We start from the raw sequence: 21,673 nt of genomic DNA, 5'->3' as shown, positions 1-21,673 counted from the left end.
TGAATTTACTTCTTTTTCTTCTTCCTTTCTTAAGCAATTGAATGATATACTTCTACAAAATGCCTGTATGAATACTTTTAAAAATAATGATAAAAGTAAGCGTACTATTTTAGTTTATATTTAAGTTTTTGTGTTTTTTTATGATATAGCTTTTATTTTATTCACACGATTATTATTGTAGCAATCAAAATAAAATAAATTCGAGCACATTTAATTATGTTTTATTTTTCAAGATTAAAAAGTTACGAATAGAAGAAGACATTTAATTGCACTCAAATCAATCTTAACATATGATGTTCTACTCTAAAATTTGAATTTGTGTCATTTAAGTATTAAACAGAAATTCTAACTACTACTCTAAACAAATTTTGACTATATAAACATATTTGGTTTATAATAAAATATTAATCTTAACTTTTAAATAAATATTAGATACAATAATAAAACAAATAAATTTAAAATAATATTATTAAAAGAATAACTATAAACTCTTATTATTAAGTGATAATAAATAAATATAATGATAATAATTTCGATAATGTTTCCTCAAAATGTTGACAGACATAGGTGTCTAGGGATGCATACCCTTTGGAATCGAAGAAATAAAAGTTATATAATTTTCTTTGACTTTTTCCTTTCTCCAATTTGTTGTTAATTTTTTGTTTAACTTTGTTGCACCTAATCCAACCATCTATTATTACACAATGTTTGTAAATCACACAGCTCCTTTGGTTATTAAGTTATTCTTTATAGTCCTTTTACTATTTATGAAAATGATTTCTTAATTTAAATTCTCGAGGCCAAAATTTAATTATAATTTTATAAAAATTTAAAATATAATTTTATCATTTATTAATTTATTATTTTTAAAGGACTAAAAGGAATATTATAGCTTTTGAGATTGGTTTACTGTTATTCTATTTTATGAGTTTGCAGTTTGCAAAGGCTTGAGTTCCAGTCACACTAATTACGTTGGTTGTTTGAGTTTTGCTCTATTATTATAATTAAAAAAAGTGATATAAAATAATTTATTATTAATATATTAATTTACATATCCTAATGCATATATATAACTCCAAATATTATTAAATATTAGCTTATCTTCATGAGCATGCATCGGTGAAAATTAACAAATTATATTTAAAATATAAGTAACACAATCAAATAATTATAATATATATATATATAATACAAACCCAGGAACCCACAATAAACTGAGAAAAAAAAACAAAATAAAATAAAACATCTAAAAAAGAAAAAATAAAGATGGTGTCTTCAGTTTTACAAGCCAAAACTCTGAGACTCAAGCTACAAATAATGTGTGTGTATGTATATATATTTACAAAAGGTCATTAATATTCAAACTTTCTGGAATTTCATATTTGAGCAAACTGTTGAATCTTTCTATTTCGTAATGGGTAGTGTAGCTGTTGTTGATGAATGTAGATGATGAATGCAACGGAGTTGGACTTGATATCGGCGTGAACCTCACTGAATCCAACCCAAAATTCTGGCTACCATCCATTGAATGGAAATCTGAATTGTCAGATACAAGTGATGGTACCGTTGGATTTGGATTAGAATGTTCATAATTTGGTTGCGAAACTAATACATTACTTTTCTGGGAATTTTGATCGCTACAGTCTGTCATGGGAGCTTGAAGAAGTTGGCTTAGTGGTTCTAACGTGGGAGTTTGAAGAAGCTGGTTTTGTTGAAGATATTGTAGTAATAATTCTGGGTTTTCTTGTTTTAACGACAAGAGGGTGTTAGCTAAGCTTAACAGTTGAGGATTTAGGAGAGCTTGGACACCTAATAATGAGCTAATAATGGAAGAAGACAAGTCAACTAAATCAAGACGTTGAGCATGTGTTACAGGATCGATTCCATTCCTTGCAAGCCTTTTCCTTATATGTGTATTCCAGTAATTCTTGATCTCATTGTCAGTCCTCCCCGGCAACCGACAAGCAATGGCGGACCACCTGATTTACAGACAAAATGAATTTGTAAACTCCAACTTCATCACTCATATAACAATATTATAAAACACTGTAGTGTAAACCTTACTTATTTCCTAAAACACTGTGTAGTTGAATAATAGTCTCTTCTTCTTCAAATGAAAACCTTCCTCTCTTTATATCAGGTCTCAGGTAGTTCGTCCAACGGAGACGGCAGCTCTTTCCACATCTTTGGAGCCCTAAACAGTTTAAACAAAACCCATCATCACAGCCTGAAAAACACAATATTTAAAAATACAAAAGAAAACAAGTTTATACATATACATACCAGCATTCTTGGGGAGGTTACGCCAATGTCCGGCGCCATGAATCTGAATATAATTAATAAGCTTAAGATCTTCCTCGGGAGTCCAGGGACCTTTCTTGAGGCCATTTTTGTCGCAGCCAGGTGTTCTCCCCATTGATTTTCCTTGGAAAAAAAAAAAGATGGTGAAGTTTACGTGAAGGTGTGAGATGGCTTGGAAAAGAAGTGAAGGTGGCGAAAAGTGGAAATGGTAGATGAAAAAAGCAACGATGACCACCATACATATATAGTTGGAAAACAAGATTGAGGTCAACGGAATTTGGTGCCGTCCTTCATGCGCGTGCCTGTTTCTCTAAGTATTACAATACATGTGTTTACAATATGCACATGAAATTAAGCATAAACGTCGATATATGTTGCAGTGTATGAAAGCAAATAATTTAGGAACATTGATTAGTAATATTGTCAAAATTAAATCCATTACGATCATAATTATAGATTGGGGTTATCTTAGTAATATTGAATTATTTCCTCAAATCAGATACTTGGAAATTAAATATTTTTATTATATAAAATTATATTATTCATGTATTCATATAATTTTTAATGTTATTTAATTTTGATTCGAATAGTTGATCGAATTATTAAATCAAGTTTGAAGCGTTTTAAAACGATTGATCAATAAGTTGATATAGAAATTGAATCGAATAAAAATTTAATTTAAATTTAATATTTTAATTAAATTGATTAAATAGATTAGACTAAAAAAATTATAACCTAATCGGTTCTATTAGCAATCCCGTTTAATAAACATTGATAATTTTATTTGAATTTTTGGGTGGCGCGTACGTCAGCACCCATGCAAAAGGACAGTTGTTGACAGGCGCCACGCTACCAATTAACTTTCCTTGCTTGACCCTATTCTTAACAGACCACTATATTTTAAACACGTATGCAAACTTCAAAAGTCAAATTTTATTTCCTCTCACTACTTGTGGTCTTTGCTTACTTTCGACAATTGTTGTCACTATAAAAAGTTAAATTTTGTGGTTTTGCTAGGATGCTAACATCATCATTCCAATTCGAATACTTAACGGATATTGAATTTCATTTAATTAAAATAATATATAAAATTAAATATTTTAATTGTTGTTGAATAATTTTCCGCTGTATCTCATTAGAGGAGACAATCAAATATTTATATATAATTATTGTTCATAAAATTAATATTTTTAATAAACTCTATGTATATAAGACACGTGTACTTCTCTAGACTGCTTATTAGACTTTGTGGCTTCACATGCGAACTCTTTAAGTGTATACGAACTGAGACAATAAACCTCCCTTAACATTCATATAAAAGATTAAAAAATTAGAGAACTGGTATTCCAAACAAAAACAAAATATTACTTCTAAAAAAACAACTTATACCTAAGAAATTTAAATTAAAATAAATTAAAATAGAATTCATCTATAATTTATATAAAATGGGATTCCATAAACTTTTAAGTCCAGCACCACAATTAGGTATTGACGATCATGAAAGAGGTGCATAATTTGATTCACCCTAGATTTGATTATAGTTCAATGTCAAATTTTAGGTTGGTGGTAATTTTAGGTTCGTGTTATCTAGATTTGGGTTCGACTTAAAAAATGAACTTCAAATTTTACTCAAATTCGGCCTAAATAAAAAATGTTAAACTCAAGTCTAATCTGACCTGCCCGTATTAAATTTTTTTATAAAAAATTAAAAATATAATACATCAAATACACTAAAAACATTAAAATAAATGTTTCCCAACAAATTAAAAATATATTAAAAAATCTTTATATTAAATAACACTAACATAGTTGTAACTTAATAATCAAATACATCTAAAATAATAACAACATTAACAATAAAACAAGAGTTATACAATATTCAAACAATAACAACAAAATAGTAGTAATATAATAGCAAAATGACAGCAAAATAACAGTAATATGGCAGCAAAAAACAACAGGAAAAAATTAGACAAATTTGGGCCAAGCCGGGTAAAAAAATCTTACTCGAGGCCTAACTTATTTAGAAAACGATCCTTATTTTTTGTCTAAACTCATTTTTCGAATTTATATTTTTATCCAAATCCTCCCACTTTTCAAACGAGACTTTAAACCTAAATGGGCAATCATCCGTTCTAACACCCTATCTAATCTCGCAGTATTTTCTTCAAATGCTTTGATAGTATGATGATGCATATATTATTTTCTAAGGTCAAAGCCCCTTGGTTACTTCCTTGATTACTTCCTTGACTTTCCATTTATATTTTCTTTTATGTTCCCATTTAAGGTTTTTTATCTAATTAATTCAAAAAAATAAATTTTTATGAAAATGATTCAAGTTGAAAAATTATGATGAAAAAGACCTGAGATCTATAGTGTTGGGCGGTATCGGCACCCCGATGGCTTGCACTAAAGTTAATCACCATGTAATAATTGCTTATTGATTGGGTTAGGGTTTAAAAAAATAATTTTTTTGGTGTCGGCACTACAATGGTTGGCACCTCTATGTATTTTTGGTATACTTTTTAAAAAATACGAGTATTTTCCGATTTAAAAAATATTTTTTAATAAGTTTCGGCGTGTATGTGGTCAACACGGGAAAAAATTCAATTTTTTTTACAATATTTTTTGATGTTGACATTCACGTTGTCGACACCGGTTCATATTTTTTTAAAAAAGTTTGTCAATGTTGGTGTTAACGTGCTCTGGTTGCCAGAATCGATGACTATTTTAAAAAAAAAAGCCAAAGACACTTGAGAACATGAAAAGACTTGGGGGAAGAGAGGAAGAGAAGAAAAATAAATTGGGAAAATGAAAAGACTTAGTAATAAAGTAAAATGTCATTTCTTTTAAATGATGAATTTTATTAATGTGTTCTTTTAAATTGGGATATGGATACGATTGTATATTTATCATCATCATTAAATAAAATTATTTGTTTAATTTTTCAATTATGATACATCGATATATTTATCATCATCATTAAATAAAGATAAAATTAAGAGTTGCTAAGTATGAAAAGTTAGGGGTATAACATCAGTCTTTATGATTAAGTATAATTTGTAGAATCTTTTTGAAAAATATGGAGGCAAATTATTCCAAATGAATCTTGTGGGAGGTTTTTTTACAAGAGATCATTTTCAGTGGATTAAGTATAATTTGTAGAGTCCTACAAGTCCAGTTGTTGGTGACGTAAACTGGTCATGTCTATTTGATTTACTAATATGGTGTATTTGGAAAAATTGAAACCTTTTTCTTTTTCAGGGTGTGCGTCTCGGAGTACAAGTGAGATTATTAAGATTTTATATATTTGGGTAAAACAATTTGTTTCTTTTCACAGGGAAGATGTTTCTAGACAGAAGGAACAAAGGTCAGCAATCGAGATGTCAAAAAGTTGGATCAGTTTTTTCACTGATGGGGCGATCTAGATTGCCTCAGGTGATGCTGCAGTGAGGGGAGTCATAAGAAATGGAAAAAGGGATTGGATTATGTGATACAACAAAAATCTGAGCAAATGCTCAATCTTCAATGTTGACCTATGGGGAGTTCTTGATGGATTAGCTTTGATTCAGAAAGGGCGCTATGATAGCATATTGATACAAATTGATAGTTTGGATGTGTTTAAAGCCATTCAGGATTCCTCTTTCTCAAGCTTGAATTTTGCCCTCATTAGACATATTCATCACCTGCTGCTGAATGTAAGTTTGTTGGCCATTCAATATTTGTCTAGAGACCGTAATAAAATTGTTAACTGCTTAGCTAAAATGACCTTTGATATAAACCAAAGTTTGAAGATTTTTGACGAAATACTGAAGAAAGTGCTAGCACTTTCCCTTATGGATCAAGCAAGGGACAACACTGCCCATAGAATTTTCATAGAGTTAAGTCTTTTGTATGTTATTACTTTACCAAAAAAAAAATATAATGACCTATTTTCAAAATCCAATCAAGGAAAAGATTGAATATTGACCTCAATAAAAGGGGAAATTAAAAAGGGTTTAAATGGCCAAAATTATGCAACAGGTTCCAAATTCCAATAAAGAAAAGATTGAAAATTGACTCCGCAATGAAAGGGGAAATTAAAGAAGGTTTAAATGGTCGAAATTGTTAGGCAAAGGATTTGTCCTGGCTTCAAGGGGAAAGCAGATCCAACAACTAGTAAAACTCACCCTTTAAAAGAAATCACATTTTACTTTACTGTCAAGTTTTTTCTTTTTCTCTTCTTTTGTTTTTTTTTTCTTCTTCTTAAGTCTTTTCATTTTGTGAAGTGTCTTCTGATTTTTTTTTTTGTCTTTTTTTTTTATAAATGGTCACCGGATCTAGCAACTAGAGCACCCAGCAAAATTGTTTTTCAACTGGTGACGAGAATACTGACCCCAAAAAACACTGACAGAAAAAAATTAAAATTATTTTTCAGTGCCGGCCACCTATATGCCGACAACTATTAAAATATTTTGAAAAGAGAAATACCAAATTTTTTTTAAAAAGTACTCGAAAAATTGCATTATGGTTAACACCAAAAAAGTTAATTTTTTATCCTCAACTCAATCACAAAGTAATGATTACACAATGATGGACTTTAGTACCGGCATCGCCTGGCACTGTAAATTTCAACTTGAATCATGTTCATAAATATTTATTTATTTTAGGTTAGTTGCATAAAAGAACTCTCTTTAAAGATATCTTTAAAGAAGTTTTAAAATAAATACAATTAACTTCAATTTTTAAAAAGCCTTAAATTTATATATTCTCCATTTATTATTTAAATTTTTATATCATTCATGTTCTTGCATAAAAATAAGATATTGCTAAGAATCAGTTAATGAAGCCTTGGTATTGTCAAAAAAGTGAAAAAAAATGAAATAATTTAAATGGTGAAACTTTTTGCATGATAAAAATCTAATATGAAAGAATATTAAGTGACATGAGAGACAAGTTTTTATGAACCATAAATAGCTGATGGACTATGAAGGAAAGATACATTTTGGAAGAGTAAAGACTGTATCGTAAAAAACACAAATATAGGATGTGTATCTTAACCACCAAATTAGGAAACATTACACAAGCTCACAAATTGTGCCATGGATGTCACTGTTTCTACCTCAGACAACAAAAACGGGATCGAAGTATCACAAAATATGATAAGCACATCGAGAGTAGACGGATTGAATTACTGGCTTAGGTATTGGTATTCGCCCGAACATTTCTTAACGGCTTCATTGGCTTTGGGTGATTCCGATCTTTCTTCTCTTTTCTTCTTCTCCCTGCATTCCGAAAACATTTCAGGCAACAACATAAGCAACACAATAAGCAATGAATCACATCTGTAATGTGCAGAGCATTTCAAGTACATTCATAATTCGGAAAAGATACAATGTGCCAAGCACATTTAGAGTTGAAGGAAGTTCGCTTTAGCAACATTTTACAGTGTAAATGGTCCACCTCAGATATATATATTGAACCGCATCGCATAGTACAGAGCAGGCGATAGAAAAGAGTGTAATACTATGGACTAGAAAAAGTTTAACATGGAGGAGACCGCATCGCATAGTACAGAGCAGGTGAAAGAAAAGAGTGTAATACTATGGACTAGAAAAAGTTTAACATGGAGGAGGGAATTTACCTATCGACATACTCCTTAAGCAACTCTTTAGCTTGAACCAGCTTGGAAAGCAAATTCCTATACACATCAAGATCACGATCCACACTTCGTTTGTCGATATTTAAGGCTGCACAGAGCTGTTGTACGGATATCATGTGTTAAAATCATAGGTGCTGTCATTGCATATACTTTAACATTGCAAGTTTCATTCATGAATTGTTAATGGTGATTCGGTTAAGACTTCAATGATATAAATCGTGCTGAGGTGTGAGTAATTCGGTACTTAGTCCAACAATAAACCAATAGGTGTAAAGAAAAGAGGATTCTACCTTTTCCAACACCGTAGGTTCAGTTGCATTGGCAAGCTCAAGAAGACGAAACAACCCAATAGCAAAGAAACGGCTATAACTGAAACTCCCTTTACTACCAGCTCTTTCTGCAATGTCTTTAAGTATCGCTTCAACCTCTCCATCTCTAGATGAAAACTCGACTAGCGAACTAGAAGTCTGAGCTCGCGCCCATTCTTCTAATTTCTGCGCATCAGCTCTGTAAAGGCACGAAACAGGAAAAAGTTAGCATTACAAAGTAACCTTCTTATCCTTCACTTCAACACATAATTCGAAAAACTGCAGACATTAAAAGCAATATAATCCCAGCTTCATGAACAAGTTAAGAAATTCCAGAATCTACTCCCTATATTTCAGCATACTTTCTTCAATGCAATTCATTGATTCGTAAATGAAGGCAAGTAAACTCCATAGACAAACCTATACTGTTGAGGGTCCTCTTTTAAGGCGTTAATATAAGCTTGGAAGATGGCATCTCGATCCTCATCACTCGGGTACCCTTCCATCAACTGATCATAGACAGTAACGAAACCAAGGGCGAAAACGGCATCGTATCGATACGTCTTCTTGTACCTCATCAAATGTTGCTGCACAATCAGCTCTTGCAAAACCGTGTTGTACACACTGGGAATGGGACGCTTATACGCTTTTAAAAAGCTCGACTTTGTTTCAGAAACAGTCGGGGTAGCTGAAAATCAAACTCAATAAAAAGAAATCGAATCATTTCAATAATTTAATCCCCTTTAGCCAAGCTCCAGCATTGAAAATTAACTAACCAGTAGCAGTAGACATGCAGTAAACAACGGAAGGAGAAGCAGTAGTGGAAGCCCGAAGTCCAACAGATTGATATAAAAGGCTTGTACGGAAACGGAATCCTTCGAAATTGGAAGCCAAGTAACGAGGCGATGGGACATTAAGTTTTCTGTCGCCGGAAGTTTGGCCGATTGCCGGGAAAGACAGGGAACTGACGGCCGCCATTGGGTTTTGAATCTATCAGTACGGATATTGTTGACTATGTATAAATGTACAGAAAAAGGGGGAAATTTTTTGGGAAAGGTTGGGTTTTTGAAATTGGGTGTTAAATCATAGTGGAAATCTGAGGTTTTTGAAATTGGAAATTGAAGAAGGGGAAAGGGAGAGGAGGATAGAGAGGCTTATCCAGTGCGTTAGAAAATGGGAAATGGGGGATTTTTTGTGAATTTAGGAAGGGAGAATTTTGAGGATTCGACACGTGGACCTTTGTTTCTTGTGTTCCCTTCTCTCTCTTGCTTGTGTGGTTTAGGTTTCCATAATTTTTTTTCTTTTTTATCAAAAGGTTTCCATGAATTTGGAAAAGCCTTTGAAGCTACATACTCCTACCATTGTGTAGTTTTGGATTATATATTTTTTCCCATATCATTTTTATACTAAATTTTAACTTTAACTTTAATTATTGTAAATATGTATTTTTTTTAAAAATATCATTGTAATTTATTTCATTCAAAGGTTTTTATTTACAAACTATTTTAAGCACCTATAGCAAGGGGAATAGTTACTGCTACCGACAATGGATACCTTAATTTTGACTCAAAATTTTCCCAAGTAATAGTGTCTATAGGCAATTCCCATTGCATCTTCGACTACCATGCCCTCAATCTAGTTGGCAAATTATCTAAAATGATCAAACATGGTCCTCTTATTATTGCAATATTTACTAAGTGATCAGCTGCAAACTTTGCCTTTTGGTAAAACATGTTGAAATTGAATTTCCTATGTCCTACAAATCAGCTCATGAATACTTCTAACAAGTACCAATGGACTATTTGTTCCTATTCAATCATTTAGCATTTTGCAATCAACCATCTTTCTTGTAGCTCTTATCCTATACAACCAAGATACCATTATATATCGCCCATAGTTCAGCCTAGTAAACAATACTGGTGCCAACAAACTAGTAAAATCCAACTAGTCAATTCGCACATTCATCATAGATGACCCCTCCGATATAAGCTCTTCGTGACCTCATCTTTTTTATCTATCTGTATTCAGCTTATCCCATCCTTCCTTTGCTGCAACCATTCTACCCACCTCAACATTTTTTTGTGTTATTGCTCGTTCAGATCAATTGTAGTCCCAACATATTTTACCCATTTAACTCCATTCTTTAAAAGTTCATTTGAATCCCACCCAACATTAATAAACAACAATTTATTCATATTTTCCATAAATTCCTAGTAATGCCAAATAGAATCTCAGTGTATTCTTTCAAAGCCTCATAATACTAAAAAAAAACATGTTCTAAATGTGTTCCATCTTGTACCAAATGTTTTTGAGTCAATTCCAAATTGTTTTAAAGTGATTTAAATGGTTTTTAAAGTAATTTGATGGTTAAATATCGATACTAGGGGTTTAGGTATCAATACATTAGGAGCCAGTTGCCATAGAACAAACTAGAGTGGCATTGTATAGATACTTGCTCTTTAGGTATCGCTATATGCCTTACTAGTATTGACACATGGCCTTTGTAACAATTACTAACAACTAGCTTTTAACCAAGGTACCCATACCCTCCTTGTAGGTATCAATACCTAAGTTGTAGGGACACTTTTTCAACTCAACTTTTTACCTTGCAATAGCTATAATTTCATCTCTAACGACTCAAAACAATTAGAAAAGAGTTCCTTGATATAAATACTCTTCAACAACACTACAAGACACAAGAGAGATATCCAAGCATTAAAATCAATAGAATCAAATTTATTCCTTCATTTTATTCATTCTCTTATACATATTCTCGTAGAGTTTATTGTTAAATCTTTCATAAATAACTTTTTATCTTTTAGTGAGTCAAATTTGTAAACACCCATCTTTTTAGAGGTTCTTATTGTTTACTCAATCTTTGTACCAATTGTAAATTTGGAGAGTTACTATTTAGTGAAGTGCTTTATCTAAGCTTTAAGAAAAATATAGGGATAGTAAAGATTCACGAAATGAAACCATTCTTATAGTGACTTGGGGAAATCCCTTGGTTTTTGAGCCTAAAAATAATAGGTACTAATCATATCCAACTCTTTTTTATACAAAAACAATGCCTTGAACTATCTATAGTTCCTCCCAACTTATAAATAGGAAAATAATACGCTTCAGCACACTCGAACTCATGTCTTGTTATATTGACAAGAATGCTTATGCTAATCGAGCTAAAACTCAATCAATAATTTATTTTAAATTGTCATTGCAAATATTTTACTATTAATAATATTTTAATCTAAATTTTGATATTTTATTGTTAATAACATCATTTAATTTAAAATTTGTGGGTAAGTAGAAATCAATTAGATTTTAGGATTTAAAACACATGTAAAAAATTCCAATTTTGTAAAAATAATTTTTGAAGTCAAACAAAATCAAAATCAATTTTTTGAAATATATTAGATTTTTAAAAATATTTTGCATTATATTTTAATAATTTCTCTTCACTCATTAATTTTACTTGCAAATAACAAGATAATATTTTTTTATTTGTTTCTTGTATTTGCAATTGTCTATCAAAATAATATGATATAAGTTTAAATTGTATATTTTATGAAAATAGTCAATGGCAAGTAGAATTTACAAACTATAAATTATTACAAATTAACAATTTATGTTATAAGTAACCTCTCGAAAAAAAATATTTAAGTTTAAGTCATTTCAAATTTAAATTATTGACTTTTTTTATAATCCAATCAAGTTTAATTGGGCCGGTTAACATAATTTTCTTCTGGAATAGGCCAATTTACAGCCTCGAGTGGTCAATTTTATGAGCTACACAGATAGCTGAGCGGCTACGCTACAAACAACCTGACGATGAAAGGAAGAGTAAGAATGGGACTCATCTAGTATAGCAAGCCAAGCAAACAAGGGGGATCATCAATGTTTCAATTGACTCAACCTTGTTGTTAGTAGCTCTCAAGCCTCATGGGATAGGCCCACTATCGCTTATCATCGTTCAGGAGAAGAAGATAAGATTTTGCCAAAACAAAAAAGGGGTGCTACAAAATGATCACATGTTTAGATTCCCATAGGTTATAAACTCTATTATAACAGAATCTTGGAACACTGCATGTGTTCTAAGCTTATGCAATTTGACTGCAAAACCTTGAGGCAGATTCAATCACTGATGTTGCAAGAGGCTACAATTAAGTTGAGGGATCGTTGATCTTTCTTTTATCAAAGCAGCGGAATGGGAAAAATTATTTGGATGCTTTATGGTCACAAAATTACAAGGAAACTAAAGCAAAGAGATGAGCATTATGCATGTGAACTAGAAAAAAAAAGTGGGTAGGTTAACTGTTAAATAAAAGGACTACTTTATGGGCATGGTCCCTTGTTTACACTAATTTTGTTTTGATTGTTGAGGTGCTTGAGATTAGAGTTTTTTTTTGTTTTTTTTTGGCTTCTTGTTTCTTCTTAAAACATGACATTCTTTTTTTTTTGAAATAATTTAAAACATGACATTCATATATAGCTTGGTGGGGGTGCGGGCAGGTTTATTTATTTATTTATTATTTTTTTTTTTTTGGGGGGTGGGCTTTATCTTGTGATTTTAGTAGAATGCAATGAACATTTAAAAGAAAGGCGCTGCCTAGAGTTGTGTCAAGGATGGAGACAACGCAGTAGTGATGTTATGGCTCAATTTGATTTTTAGATTTTTTTAATCTTTATTAATAATTCGGTTCAGTTCTTAATTTTTTCATATCAATTTTTTATTTTGAAATTTTAGATTTATTTTAACGAAATGAGTTTTGTTTTAAGCCTTTTAAATGATATTTGAAAAATTTCAAAGCTTTTTTATGTATATATTTCTAAAAAATTCAAAAACATTTAAATTAATTTCACTATTTTAAATATAAAGTATTTATTTTATATCTTCATTATATAATAAACAAAATAGAATTCAATTCAATTATGGGTAGTCACATTTTTTAAACTGACATTTTATAAACGTCCAAACACCTTGGTTTGGGTCAATTTTTTATTTTCTTGTTCAACCCTACAAGCTACAGTGCATGGTGTGTTATGGGTAAAGTGCATTGGTAGCCACCCAACTATTAATTTCTTTTTTGTACATTTAACTATAAAAAGTTACAAAATTGTCACTCAACTATTTGACTTTTTTTTTTCTACTCACTAACCGTTAAATGCTAACAGAAAGGAAACATGATGACTTTTAAAAATGTTATAATAACAAATTTAATCCTCAACGTTTACACAATACCTACGTTTACACAATACCTAATATAGTCAAGTGCAAATCTTTTAAAATCGATGAAGAGTGAATCGACGAAGACTAAGTAATCTTAGTCATTAGTTTCCCATCCAATTGCGAAAAATCGGAGAATCAATAGAATGAATTTGAAAATGTGAAAATTACGATATTAGGTTTTTGGGTGTTTCTATTTTTGGTATTTTTTGTCAAATTTTATTGATAAATTTGCTTTTTAAAGTTTTTTAGGTGAAATGGTCACAAAGAAAAGCAAAACTACAAAAATGACTAAATTGCACAATGTGTGAATGTTGATTGTTAATTTTTTTTTAGAATCAAAACTAAATTGGCACAATGTATAAATGTTTAAGGGTTAAAATTGCTATTATGCCAATTTTAAAAACAGTCTAGTGACCAAAAAAAGAAAAGAATCGAATAGTTGAGTGATCATTTTGTAACTTTTCATAATTATGTGACTAAAAAAACTTACTGATTATTGGTTGACCACCGGTGTAATTTACTCTTATTTTATTTGGCTAGAGAGAGATAGCATGATTCTAAAGACATGTTGTAGCCTTATGAACATGGTAGAATGTTTCAAAAGCTCTAGAATGTTGTAGCCTTGTATAGAGTAGTCTAGGCTAGTGTAGAATACTCTAAAGACATGTTGTGGACCATCAAATGTAAATGATCTTGGTTGTAGGATCAATGGGATTTACCTATAAATAGGAGGCACCCCTCCTTCATTTTTACATAACTTCGCATTTAAGTAAAATATGTTGAAACCATTTTTTTATTTTGAAAAAAAGGGGATCGATTTTAAAAAGAAATATGGAATCGCCACCAATCCTTTTTGTTTAGGTGTGATCGGATCACCTATAAAACATTTTATTTTATTAAAATATTGATTTTGGCCTACGAAATTCAAGAAAACAGGTTCGGGAGTCGGTTACGTGCGAGGAAGGATTAACACCCTCGCAGAGCCCAAAATTGGTACCTTATTGATTAATTAATGTCCTAATGTCGAAAATTTAAAAAAGATTTTAAAATACAACCCCTTTAAAAAAAGTTTGGATAACTCGAAGTGGATATTAAGATTCTCTTGTTCTGAAAAAATAAAATATCATATCTAGCATGTTAGGATACGACATTTCAAACCCTCGATACCAAGATCATCTCATGATTTCCAAAAGTCATGCATTGAAATTTTAAAAGGATATTCAGTTATTTGGTCAAACGGTAAATCGAAACCTAGCACGTTAGGGCACGATTTCTCGAATTTCCAAACGCAAAAATTTTCCTTTATTTAAAAATATCATTTTTTAATAATTTAAAAATATTTGGCTATCTAGGTTTAACGATAAAATCGAAACCTCGTAAGTTAGGGTACGATTTCTCGTATTTCCTAAATGCGAAATATTGTCGGTTTTCACAGAACTTGTTTTGAATAATGATAGGTGTAATATTTAAACGATGTGTAAATTTTATTTAAAACAATGACTTATGAATAAAATTATTGTGTTAATAAACAACAAGAATATGAATACATTAATAAAACAGTTCACGATAATCGCATGACATACTAACTTTTAACATTAACATAAAAGGAATCCAAGAAAACAAAATAAAAATAAAATAAAATAACTAATAATGTGAATAATAACAATGATAATAATTATTGAAAACACACAAAAGAAAAACAATAAAATAATAAAAAGGTCATAAAAGTAATGAAATCTAAATTTTGGTGTAGGGTAGATAAGTGGACGAACAACTAGGGATAATAAAAGAAAATACAAAAGGGCAGAATGCAAAAAAAAATTAAAAATTTAAATAAAGGCGATATTAAATAAATAAAAGAGTATTATTAAAACATTTTATTAAAAACTAAATAAATAAATCAACACGATATATGTAATAATTTTAAAATAATAAAAGCATAAAAATCGCCTAGACTAATGATTAAATTTGAAAATAATACGAATTTTGGGTTTAAATAAAAAAGATATGGAAAGGACCAAATCGGAGTTTAAGCAGGATTTTAGGAATAAATTGCAACCAAACAAAGGTAAAAGGACTAAATAAATAAAATATAATAAAATAAAAAAACAAAACAGTTTAAAAAAATGAAGTTAAAATGATCCTAGATCGAATTGAAATTAAAATAAAATTGAAGGGGCCAAATAAAAAAAGAAAAACAAAAAGGAGATCAGGCCTAAATAAAACCTGCAAAGAATAAGGGACTGACTAGGAAAATAGTCTCAGCCTTTATGCGTTGCATTTCAACATGGGTCAAAATGAAATAATTATGAAATTATCGGGCGAAATTAAAAAAATAATAAAGTGGGCGAAATCGCAACGCGCTAAAAGTACCGAAGGGTGAAAGGGAAAATATACTTGGCCCTATTATGCGCAGCGTTTACCCAAGGACTAAAATGGCACACAAATAAAATGGTAGGGTAAATTTAAAAAATAAATAAATAAATAAAAAGACTGAATTGAAAGATCTAAAAAGGTGGAAGGACCGCGGCCATAAATAACCCAAAAGCTAGAAACGCACGGATCCCTTGACGGGTCGGGTCAAAGCGCAGGTCATGACCCCTAAACGGTGCCGTTTTAAGGCATTGAGATAGGCCCAAAACGAGTCGTCTGATCATCTTATAAAAGTGAATTTTTTTAAAAAATTTCATTCTGTTAACCCTTAAAAAAAATTGAAACGCCCCTGAGATGCTCTCAAACTCCCCTTCATCCGGGCGCTGATTCCGGCGAAAGAAACCACCGTGGTGGCGACGGACGAACCCAGGTGAGATTTTCACTCTCTTTTCCTCCCCTTTTTATATTTTATTTTTTCTAATCAATAAAAATAAGAGAAATAACGATAAAAAATTGAACAAAAGATAAAGGCACCACCTTTTAAAACTTTTTGTTTTCTGAATTTATTGATTTTTTTGTATCGTATTCGTTCGTTCTCCAAAAAAAATATAGCTTGATTCCTAGCCTTTGATAGCCGAAAAGAAGAAGAAAAAGGAAAAATATAAATTTTGTTTTTTTTTTCTTTCTTCTTTGTCGTGTTGTCTTCTTGCAGTCTTGAGCGACATGGAGGTGTCTGGAGGTGCGAAGGCCGTCTGATGAGTGGTGCTATTCTTTGGCGCAAGGATAGGGTTCCTGTGCTCTTTTGCTGAAGATAGGGTTTATTTCTGTTTTGGGCTTGGGCTGTTAAGGTTTGGTTAATTCTGATTTGGGCTTGTTTGGGTTAATGAGTGTATCAATTGGTGTCTTAGGCCATTGGGTATTGGGCTTGACAATCAGGCTTGGAATTTGGGTCTATAGCATTATGGGTTATATAATTTGGGCCATAAATTTATCTGTAATTGGACTGCTGTAAAATGGACTGTTAGTTTATTAGTTTTATTATTTATTATTTTGGTTTTGGTATGGGCCCAGGCAAAAATTAGGCCTTACAAAATACATCTCCTAGCATTCTCCCAACCCTTAGTATGCTTAGAGAGTGCACTCTTAGTGTGCATGTAAGGCTCAAAGGCTAGAGAGTGCTGATGTGTCTTAAACTAACTAAAAATTTGACTAGACAATTGCACCCATCAATTAATAGTATAGTTATGGTAAGCAAAGATATCGTTTCCACGAAGACTAAAAGTACTGTAATTACTGTCTTTTATTTAATTGATAAATTCGAATGATTGATTAAAAAATAAAATTAACTAAATTAATTAACTAACGAACACGACAAAGAACAAAATATGAAAATAATTGATTAACAACCAAGAAGCAAAAAGAATACCCAGTAAAAGAATTCAGCTAGACTTCATTTGTCACTATCAATCTCAATTACACAATTTATTTACTTAGTATATTGATTCGTAGAAATTCCTAAATTATGCTAATATCTCTTTTAAGAGTAAGAACAACTGACTCTAGGTTGATTAATTGAAATTTCTTTCTAATTAAAACTTCTAGTATCGCATTAACTCATGCTATGGATTCTCATATTAGATTTGGCTCTAATATGGCAGATTTATGTCATCCTATTTCTAGGATTGCATGTAACTCCACTCAATCACGCAAGATCTACTATTAAATAGGGTCTATTCCTCCTCTGGTTTAAGCACATCAAACATGGGTCAATAATCTAGAAATATCAAACCAAAAATTAAGCACACATAATTGAGAACAATATCTAAGTATTTATTGCATAAAATAAAAATTAAATGACATAATCCATCATAGGGTTCATCTCCATAGGGATTTAGAAAATTAGTTCATGCTTAAAATAAAAAATCCAAGATACAGTATAACCACAAGAAACAAAGAAACTCATGATGGCTTCTTAAGAAATCAACTGGGAGTCTTCAATCTTGACGGGAATCTGCTTCAAAATCAACTTCAATGGTGTTTTTTGAGTTGTTTTCTTGAATATTCTATGATGACTCTCTCTTACCTTCTTATTTTTGTCATATATATGTCTTAGAATGCTTGAAAAACCTAAAAATCGTGTTCTCCCGCAGTTCAGAGTGCCAATTCATAAAATCGACATGGCCGTGTGGCAGCCCATGTGGCTCACACGGCCGTGTGGAAGGGGTTAGCCCGTGTGGATCTTGTACCTTACTCCAATTTTCTAATTTTCGCTCATTTTGCTTCTAAATGCCCTATTAAGTATAAAAACATGAATTTAAAGGATTAGAAGCATAAAATTCACCATTAACATCAAATAATCAACTAAAAACGCATTAAAAATTAGATTAAAACATGTTATTTTTAACACTTATCAAGTGCCTCTTTGATCTAAATAGTAGGGTTTACTTAAGTATTATTGGCATAAAACCCTAACTTAAGGTCTCACATTAATTGGTGGAGCTAAAGTCTCGGCCCATGATACATCCACATGCTTTGCCTTATCAAGCACTTGATGAGGCAATTCAACTTTGTGAATTAATTGCCTCTTTAGGAACTCGGGATCTCATTAGATTCGAGAGACAAAACCTTCTACTGGGGACAACACTGACCCTTTGAAGGGTCCATTGGCTATCACCTTTCTAGACACTTGACAAGGCACTCCCACTCTATAAATTCATTGCCTTTTCAAGCAATTGGGCTCTCATTAGATTAAGGACAGTAAACTCCCACCAGAGATAATACTGACACGATGAGAGGTCATCAGCTCTCGGTAAACAACATTTTGCAAAATTCTCCCAACAAAATTGACCTTCTTCAACAAGATCTTAGCTTAATGGTGAGGTTAATGCCTTAGGAACTTTAAGATCCCAAGTTCGAATCTCACTTTACCTAACCATATATAGGTTCTCAGTCTATTTTTATTTTGGTTTATGTCCCACTATATGTAAACTCTGTATATATTTATTTAGTATAGGTTTAGATATATTCCAATTATCAATCTAATCGTGTTTTATTATTATAAGTGCTAATTATAATTATTTGAATATATTATTTGTAATTGCAATTGTGTTTGTATATGTAACTTCTAAAAAACATACATATTAATTGAACAATACTTTATTTTTAACATATGACTATATTAGAATATAATGCAATTTATAATTTAATTTAATAATATTTAAAATATTTTATTACTAATATTTTTATTTTAAATTAAAAATTATTTAATATAAAGATTGAAGATAAAAAATAAAATAATAAGTAAATAGTAAGGAATAAAGTTGTCTTTTTATTTAAAAGTATTTAATAACAAGTTTCCTCGGGTGAGTTGTATCCTTTGGAAATACTAGAGTGGAAATGGGATAGGATCACCAAGAATTTTCTGTCAGGGCTACCCCTCAGTCCTTCAAAGAAAAATTCAATTTGGGTGATAATAGATCGACTTACTAAGTCAACTCATTTTCTGCTAGTGAACACTACTTATTCTTTGGAAAAGTTAGCTGAGCTTTATATTTATGAGATACTTAGCTTGTATGAAACCTCATATTCCATAGTTTCAGACAGATATCTAAGGTTTATTTCAAGATTATGGAAGCAATTACAGGGATCATTGGGACCTAAGTTGCAATTTAGTACTGCATTTCATCATCCTCAGACAAATGGTCAGTCTAAAAGAGTTATTCAAGTTTTAGAAGATATGTTAAGAAGTTGTGCAACTGATTTTGGGTTAAACTGGGAAAGGTATGTTCCTTTGGTTGAATTTATGTATTATAATAGTTATCATGCTAGTTTGAAAATGTCTCCATTTGAAGCTCTGTATGGTAGAAAGTGCAAAACGCCCACATGTTGGATGGAACTAGAGCTGATCATGGGGTTGGCGGCTGACCACGGCAAGGCCCGCTTAGAAAAATGAGAGGGTTTGGGTAAAAATATAAGCCGAAAAATGGGCTTGGGCAAAAAACGAGGCCGTTTAGAAAATGGGCAGACCTCGAAAAGAATATTTTGGCCGGATCACCTGCCAACCCAATTATATATTAATATATTTTTATTTTATTTTAATCATTTTAAATTTTTAATATAACTATTTTTTATTATATTGTCAATTTGTGTATTGTTTTAAGAATGATTTTAGTATCATTTTATTTATTTTAATATTTGTTTTATGTTTTAAATATATTTGATTTATTATATTTTTAAAATTTTTATTTAATAAAATAAGTAAAAAAATTTAATATAAATTTGGTAGGGCAGACTCAGGCTTAGTAATTTTATTTCGGTAGGACTTGGACAAATTTTTAGGCCCATATTTGGTAGGCAGGCCCCACCTAGTAGATGGGCCTAAAATTTTGTCAGGCCGGCTGAACCCGGCCAGTCCGTCCCATGATCACCTCTAGATGGAACTAAGTGAAAGAAAATTAGTAGGTCCTAAGTTAGTGTATGAAATCACTACAGGAAAATAGGGCTTTAGCGTTTTATCAAAAAGCATACAAAAATTATAAAAAGCGAGCAATAATAGCGTTTTACCAAAAATGCCGCTAAAAAGCAGAGCAATAGCGGCTTTTTTGTTAAAACGCCGCTAAAAAGAAGCATTAGCGGCGCTTTTGGTAAAACGCTAAAAACAGAGAATTAGCGGTGCTTTTGGTAAACGCCGCTAAAAACCAGAGCGATGGCGGCTTTTCGATAAAACGCAGCTAAAGTCATATAATCCTAAAAGGGATTATATACTAAATATATATTTTGGGTAAAAATATAGGCCCAAAATATGGGTTTGGGCAAAAAATGAGGCCGTTTAGAAAATGGGCGGGCTCAAAAAAACTTTTTTGGCCGGGCATTACCAATTATATACTAAATGTATATTTTTTATTTTTAATCATATTGATATTTTATTTTAATTTTAATATAATCACTTTTTATTATATTTTCAATTTGTCTATTGTTTTAATAATTGTTTTAATATCATTTTTATTTGTTTCTTGTTTTAATATTTGTTTTAAATGTATTTGATGATTTATTATATTTTAAAATTTTTATTTAATTAAATAAGTTAAAAAATTAATATAGGTAGGGCCGGCCGTGCTTTCGAGCTTAACTATTTCATTTCGGCTGGGCTTGGACAAATTTTTAGGCCCATATTAAATGTATTTGTTTTAAATGTATTTGATTATGGTTTAAAGGTGGTTTAAGGGTTGGGGTTTAAGATTTAGGTGTTAGGGGTTAGGGTTAGGGGTTAGGGGTTAAGGGTGAGGGGTTCATGGTTCAGGGCTTATGTTTTAAGGTTTAAGGTTTAGGGATTAGAAGTTTAGGGTTTAGATTACTTAGTATTTTTAATTATATGATAAATATTTTCTTATATAATTATAAAAGAGATAGTATTAATTTTAAAATATTGAATTAATTATCATTATAGTTTAGGGTTTAGGGTTTAAGGTTTAAAGTGTATGAGTTATTATTTTAAGGTTTATGGATTATGGGTTTAGGGATTATGATTTATGGTTATGTAAGAGATAATTTCCCATTTTCCTAATCCGAATCTTTAAAATAATCACCCTTTTTCCCCAATTCAAAATCCAAAATCCCGATAAATGTTTCTTTTTCTAACAATGGTTTAGTGTGCAATTGTATACATGAACTTTAATTTGATCCAGTTCTTGTAAATTATTAACTCAATTATTGATATAACATCATTTTATATTTATATATTGCATACATAAATATTTATATTTATCCTATAGAAAAATATATTGATGTATTTATTTTTAAAATTTGTATGATTAAATCAAAATT

General features: G+C 30.9%; 2 protein-coding genes across 2 annotated transcripts; both read right to left on the bottom strand.

Annotated features, from left to right (window-relative positions):
• Positions 1-1,165: 1,165 nt before the first annotated feature.
• Positions 1,166-2,509, bottom strand: LOC108459048 (transcription factor MYB41-like). The gene is made up of 3 exons (XM_017758416.2): positions 2,284-2,509; positions 2,065-2,194; positions 1,166-1,979 (listed from the first exon to the last, which is right to left on the bottom strand). The coding sequence occupies exons 1-3, from the start codon at positions 2,414-2,416 to the stop codon at positions 1,340-1,342; spliced, it is 903 nt and encodes a 300-aa protein (XP_017613905.1). The 5' UTR covers positions 2,417-2,509; the 3' UTR covers positions 1,166-1,339.
• A 4,728-nt stretch (positions 2,510-7,237) lies between these two features.
• On the bottom strand, positions 7,238-9,446 carry LOC108457839 (protein THYLAKOID FORMATION1, chloroplastic). The gene is made up of 5 exons (XM_017757009.2): positions 9,027-9,446; positions 8,671-8,938; positions 8,233-8,449; positions 7,925-8,040; positions 7,238-7,565 (listed from the first exon to the last, which is right to left on the bottom strand). The coding sequence occupies exons 1-5, from the start codon at positions 9,226-9,228 to the stop codon at positions 7,472-7,474; spliced, it is 897 nt and encodes a 298-aa protein (XP_017612498.1). The 5' UTR covers positions 9,229-9,446; the 3' UTR covers positions 7,238-7,471.
• Between the last annotated feature and the right edge of the window lie 12,227 nt (positions 9,447-21,673).

Source organism: Gossypium arboreum, chromosome 4, assembly GCF_025698485.1.
Source record: "Gossypium arboreum isolate Shixiya-1 chromosome 4, ASM2569848v2, whole genome shotgun sequence".
Lineage (NCBI taxonomy): Eukaryota > Viridiplantae > Streptophyta > Magnoliopsida > Malvales > Malvaceae > Gossypium > Gossypium arboreum.
The sequence above is the reverse complement of the archived record's forward strand: the minus strand, read 5'-3'. Positions and strand labels throughout refer to the sequence as shown.

What these genes read in the sequence shown, in the direction of transcription:
- LOC108459048 (XM_017758416.2), bottom strand. Translation starts at nt 2,416, where the DNA reads ATGGGGAGAACACCTGGCTGCGACAAAAATGGCCTCAAGAAAGGTCCC. An exon ending in TAACCTCCCCAAGAATGCTG is followed by an intron (nt 2,195 to 2,283) that starts GTATGTATATGT and finishes TAAACTGTTTAG; the next exon opens with GGCTCCAAAGATGTGGAAAG. An exon ending in CACAGTGTTTTAGGAAATAA is followed by an intron (nt 1,980 to 2,064) that starts GTAAGGTTTACA and finishes TCTGTAAATCAG; the next exon opens with GTGGTCCGCCATTGCTTGTC.
- LOC108457839 (XM_017757009.2), bottom strand. Translation starts at nt 9,228, where the DNA reads ATGGCGGCCGTCAGTTCCCTGTCTTTCCCGGCAATCGGCCAAACTTCC. An exon ending in GAGGACCCTCAACAGTATAG is followed by an intron (nt 8,450 to 8,670) that starts GTTTGTCTATGG and finishes GTGCCTTTACAG; the next exon opens with AGCTGATGCGCAGAAATTAG. An exon ending in CTTAAGGAGTATGTCGATAG is followed by an intron (nt 7,566 to 7,924) that starts GTAAATTCCCTC and finishes TTCGGAATGCAG; the next exon opens with GGAGAAGAAGAAAAGAGAAG.